The sequence below is a fragment of the Poecilia latipinna genome, unplaced genomic scaffold (assembly GCF_001443285.1).
Source record: "Poecilia latipinna isolate Pla-1442-1.1 unplaced genomic scaffold, P_latipinna-1.0 Scaffold787, whole genome shotgun sequence".
NCBI lineage: Eukaryota > Metazoa > Chordata > Actinopteri > Cyprinodontiformes > Poeciliidae > Poecilia > Poecilia latipinna.
The window spans coordinates 89,182-95,255 of NW_015113403.1; the positions used below are offsets into that span (position 1 = coordinate 89,182).

The window sequence follows — 6,074 nt, forward strand, 5'->3', positions numbered from 1 at the left end:
GTACATTTTTGCCTGTGTATTTGTACTTTTACTTAAGTACATTTTTTGAGTACTTTCTCCACCACTGGTGATCATACAGCCCAACAAACATAAATAATGTTCTTGAAAAACATTTCTTATATGCTTCTTCAGGACACAAGTAACATAAAGAAGTGTGATCTGTATCACTAAACTGCACACAGTGACCACATTTAATGATACTTTCAAATGTGTTGGTATTTTTCATGCTCTCATCGAACAAACAGTGGAGATAATAGTGAAACCAACAAACCCCAAAAATATGGTCAGTTTAGGTTTTCTTTTTAAACAACATTAATTGAGATGTATTGTGAAGATGATAAATCAACATTCTCATCATGACAAGAAATTTATCGCAATAAATCCTAAACGATACAATAAAAGCCCACCCCTTTTCCAAACTGTTCATAACCCTAAAGCCTTTTCCCATTTCTTTTATTTTCCAACTCTTTCCACAGACTTCGACTTGATTTAAATCGTTCCATGACAGCGCTGGATCAGGAAGTACGCTTAGGGTCGTTTTTCTGTCAGATTAAGTTGATCTTAAACAAACCATGTTAAACAAACGACTAAACAACTTAATAACTTTAATAAATTAACTTGGGCAAACTTCATTTGATTGCTTGTGACCAGTTAGCACGACAAATTTAAGTTTCCACTGTTTTCTTTTTTTAGCGTAGTTGTGAAGAACTATTTCTAACTTCAGGTGATGATTGAACAGTTAAACACTGGAATATTATTTTATACTTCATCCCTAACATGTCCACACACAGTAACTTCTATAGGAAAATGGTTGCGCCAGATTTAATTTAGGTCTATCAGAGTAGAAGGACTGAATATACATGGAGAGCCCATGTTCAGAAAAAAAAGGTTTTGTAAAGATATTTATGACTGTCATTTGACAAAATGTGAAATGGCTCAAGGGGTTTTTATAGTTTATGTTACTACTATAGTTATATTTATTATTTATACTACCTCAAACAGCAATTTATACACAATTATTGTCAAAGCTCTCATCAAAAGCTAGAAGAGAAGACTCACCTCATATTCTTGGAATGGTCCCATTGCAGCGTTATTCCCTAACAAGAGGAAGGAAAAGCAGAAATCCAGAGATTTATTTTTGGTACGAAGCATGTCTGTGGCAGCATTTTGACGTGGCACTGAAACTGCTCAAAAACAAGAGTCCTCTGTCTGAACTCTGTTACGCCATTAAATCCCACCCTCAACACACACATACACACACACGCACTCACACACTTAGAAACACACAAACACAGAGCCTGCCTGGTACAGATGACGCATGAATTCTTGACCTGGACAGACGTATAAAAATCCAATCTAATATCTTTGTTTTTTTGTCTGACCCCAATTGAATGAGGTGAAAAACAAAAAATGTGCAGATGCCATGTTTTATTTTGTCCAGATTATTGAATAATTCTAAAACTATTCGACTGAGTTTTACTCTGAGGAAAGGGAAAATGAATTTACAGAAAATAATCATGATCACAAACGTCGACGTGTTTTCTGAAGGATTTATGCGACAGGTTAACACAAAGCTGTGCATAATTGTTAGGTGAAAGGAAAAGAACACATTTTCAAAATGCAAAGGGCATTTTCTGCTTAGATTTGTCTCACTGAGCTATTGTGATAAATATATTGGGCCAAAAAAAACGTATGAAAATGCAAAGCTGCTATAAACAGAATAATGACATCTGTATCTACAGATCTTTTGTTGTAAAAACCAAATTATCATTTCACTTCCACTTCACAATTATTAATCACTTTGTGCTCATCTGTCACATTAAACCCATACAAAATACACTAAAGTTAATGGTTATAATATAAAAGAGAAAACCCCACCTTGTTAAGGAATCTACTATTTGATTTTGACTCTGACTAAACTTAGAAACCTCTTTAAAAGGTAAACAGGATTCAGAGTCACACACACACACACACACACACACACTGAACACACACACACTGTGACAGACTTAGACTTTGATAGAGTTTGCAGAGCAGGAAAGAACTTGTATAACAGTAAACCTCGGCTTTTGTTCTTGCACGTTATACACAATATTGAAGCATTTTTTATTGAAGCCACAGAGATAAATAATGCAGACCTTTATTCATGCTTGGATAAACTTTTTACAGTCGCTTCTCTCTCTCGTTGGTTGCGTAAGTGGGATGAGTTGCATAAGTGCATAAATATTTTTCTACTTTTCTCTGTAAGGAATGATGTCATTTACCTCCAAAGAGGAGGATTGTACATTTTCTAAGCACATCACTGATTTAAATGTTATTTTTTAAAATCCAGCATTGATGACACGACAGTGTTCTAAAATTATCATCCCTGTATTCCATTCTAGGTAACCCAGAATGATTCAAAATTATCCTTTTTTCCCCCCCAAACCACGGAGGACCAAAGATGATTGCTAAAACGAGTCAGGGTGTCTGGGGAGTCCGAGCTCAGCTCATTTTTAGAAACCGATTTAGGTGGCTTAAATCACTTGTGAGGCCCCGCACCTCCTATTCTGGAGTAGCATCCTGCAGCGAGGCAACACGGCAGAATGAGATTATAAGTACCGATGCTGAACAACAACCGCCTTGCCCTAGCAACACACTTAGCAACAGAGATGAATGAACGAATCAAGCAAGAGTGGACCAGCTGAATCTACATAGCTGCACAGTGTTCTCATCCTCAGAGGCTGAGGCCTTAGGAATAGATAAAAATAAATAGTTTTAGGGAAGCATAACAGAGGGGTGCTTCTTACATTAATGATAGTAATTTTTAACAATTATGTAATGGTAGTACTAGCATGGGTATAAAACCATATATACCCATTTGATTGCTTGTATATATATATATATATATATATATATATATATTTTTAGAACCACACCAGTAGATGCTGGGAATTGAAGAAATATTAACTATTAAAATGGCAGTATTATGTATTTTCCATGCACATAGTGTAATTTTATACCACAATAAAGTAAATATGTTACCTTCGGTTATCATACAAATGCCATAAATATCAAATATGACTTAAAAGAAATTTGACTTTGTAACTCAAGGTCTTGAAATTGGGCATCCGTCTCTCTAAAAACTCCTGCTCTTTCTGAAACTCCGCCTTCAGGAAGTCATCACAACATGGCTTCTCTTTTAACCCTTTAACAACATTTTTACCAGCGTTTCACTGAGGACTAGCTCCTATAATGAGTTCAGCAGATGTGCAGTTTCTCCAGGTGTTTGCTAATTGCTGCTGGCTAGTCTGAAGGGGCTGAAACTGAAACTGCACGTCCGATAAGCAGCTGCGTCTGAAAGGCGTTGCTAGGTCCAACCAGGCGTTTGGTTGCCGTGGGAGATTAAAGGATTTCTCAAACATATATGAAAGAATCAAGATGACACGAAATAACATTATAACCTGAATGTAAAGCTAAAAAAAAAGAAGTTATTTTTTAGTTTTACAAAACATGTAAAGCTAACATCACTGCATTTTAATTGGATTCTGTAGGACAAAGCTGCCCACAGGCATTAAGAGGAAGAAAAAAGATCCATGGTTCTAACTCTGATTAGGTAACTTCTGAATGGAGATTTTATTTAGTGATGTCAAACTAAAGAGCACTGGAAATAAAAGTATGCCACACTTTTCAGACTTTTGTTTGTAAAACATTTTTAAAACTCATTCGTTTTTACTTTATAACCTAATCATCTACAAGGCTGTTGCTAAGGTAACTGAGGTTTTTGTTCTGTTTGAGGATGTCATCAAAATGTCAATGCTTTGACCATTAAACTTAAACGTTCCCGCCTCTTTACCTTCAAATTAATAAAATTCCCTTAGCGGTAGGGTAAAAATGAGGCTTTAAGAAGAAAAGTTCAAGTTTGACTTGAACAAATGTGTCCATATGCATCTGTGTAAATAGTATTTTCTTGCTGAAATGTGAGGAAGAATGTCTGAGGTCCTGTAATAAGATTTGGCTTAGATTCCTGTGTACCTTACTGTCTCTGCATCACTGCTAAAGAATTGTCTTGATTTGTGTTTTCATTTTCATGCAGCATGATGTTAGCAAAACAACAAATTCCAAATGAATGTTATTCTGATTAAACTGGTTGCGAATAAACCCCATTTTGCTCAGTCTTTTTTTTCTTTTCAACCATCTTGATGTCTTCACAACCTCTCTGAGATTTTAGCATCTTAATCACCAAAAATGTACATCATGTGTGTCGGTGAAACTCCTTTCAATTCACTTCAACAGTAAATAATTGCATACTTTGATATTGCGATGACAAATTTAATTCAGTGCCCAATCTGAACATTTTGACATTTTGAATTGGAGGCGGAAGCAGAACAAATAATCCCTAATTGCAGATTTTCCTAAATAGACAATCCAGAAAAATTGGACTTCTTTAAAAGCTGTTGGAGTGGCTGTAACTCTTTAAGGCTCATCTGGAACGCTTCCTCTCACCCAGATGGTGTCCTTTCCAAACGGCATGGAGTGGGCGTCCATATTAATTCCCTTAATCCATCCCAAAGCATGTTTTATAACGTCTCTCTCTCCCGCTGACTAACGTGGATTTGTTTACCCCGTTTCAACAGTAGCCTCGTGACCCACTGAGCACTTTGCATAAATATTCCCCACATCATTTCAGATGGAATAATCGATCTGAATCACAGTAAAAGAGAAAAAAATATAATAATCTGATCTTTTCATCATTCACTCAGCTCATCATCTCCTAAACAGACTGCGTCACCACTGCGTGATCTCACTGCACATCACTTCTGAAACCAATCAAACATGATCCACCAGAAGCAAGAGGGCTTTTGTTTACACTGTCACCACTGCAAGTGATTCCCCCAATTTTTTATTTTGGTACAATTTGTACCCAAACCTCTCACAGTCGGCCAACAGCTCAACAGGCTTCCAACCTAAAAAGTGTCATCATTTGCAGGATGAGGTGAGTCATCATCACACAGAAAATATGGCCTCAAATGTGTTTACACGACGCCCTTTGTTTACCACTCCACACTTAACCCTTTCACAGAGTGTCATGTCGTCTTTGTATAAACCTGATTACTTTTACAATAAATATCTCGATTAAAAAAAAGTGACTTTTTTTGGGCGGGGGGTCTAAGAAGATTTTTGTTCTGTTTCGTCAGACACTCCCACAGAGATTGTTTTTCTTGGGCTCAGGGACGCATTAAGAAAAAAGAAAAAATGCGACGGGACTAGAACAACTTCAGCCTCGACGGAGATACTGCAAAGCAGAAAACCTTTCAAGAATATGATCGTTATTACGATTAAAACCCCGTTTTTGAACTTGTAAACATCTCGTTTCTTCGAGTCACGAGTAGTTTCACTTTCACTTAAAATGACGTACTGACATGCTACTTTGATTTTCTTATTCATATTGAGAAAATGACCTGAAACGCCTACCGGAATGTTTCAAGCGGATGTTGTTGTTTTTTCGCCCCCGTCAGCTGATGATGCACAAAAGGGGCTTGTTGCTGCTGCTTCTGCTGCTGATGCTGAGGATGCTGATGCTGCTGCTGCTGTCGGTGCCAGCCTCGGCTCTGCCGGAAGGATGCAGACTGGAGGGGGAGCTGAGCGCTTCTTGCAAACTGTCGACACAAACAGACTGGGCGGGAATCGGGAGCTCTTATGATGATGATGATGATGATGATGATGATGATGAGCGCTCAGTGCGCCTGCCTGTGTTACATAACAGCTGTTACTTAACCAGCGAAATGGGGCGTTAAAGGAGGGGAAACTCAGCGCGACATGACAGGCCAAATGGAAATGTCTCAGATGAGTCGTTTTACATTTTTAACTATAGATTTCTCAACGGGTTTCCTCTCGAAAAAGTAGGATCTTTGCTCGAAGCTGCGCATGTGCGGGAGAGTTGTGAGGGGGGAGCAGTGTGTGTGTGTGTGTGTGTGTGGGGGGGGTTGTTCAAAGAAATGATCGCAGTGACGCTGAACTGATTGTTCTAACGTCTGAATGGCGTTTTGACAAACTAACGTTACAGCATCGAAACTAATATCCGCACAAAGCGT

At 37.9% G+C, this 6,074-nt stretch overlaps 1 protein-coding gene across 5 annotated transcripts in view; it reads right to left on the reverse strand.

Moving 5' to 3' along the window:
• Window positions 1–5,687, reverse strand: part of sybu (syntabulin (syntaxin-interacting)) — an 18,934-nt gene extending 13,247 nt beyond the window's left edge. For 2 of the 5 annotated variants that reach the window (XM_015046671.1, XM_015046670.1), the window contains exons 1-2: window positions 5,455–5,685; window positions 1,060–1,097 (exon numbers count right to left, since the gene is read on the reverse strand). In XM_015046671.1, the coding sequence (XP_014902157.1) occupies window positions 1,060–1,083 (24 nt within the window). In that variant the 5' untranslated portion in view covers window positions 1,084–1,097; window positions 5,455–5,685. Of the gene's footprint in view, window positions 1–1,059; window positions 1,168–5,454 lie in introns of those variants that run through there. The other 3 variants (XM_015046672.1, XM_015046673.1, XM_015046669.1) reach the window with 3 other exon arrangements.
• Window positions 5,688–6,074: the final 387 nt, after the last annotated feature.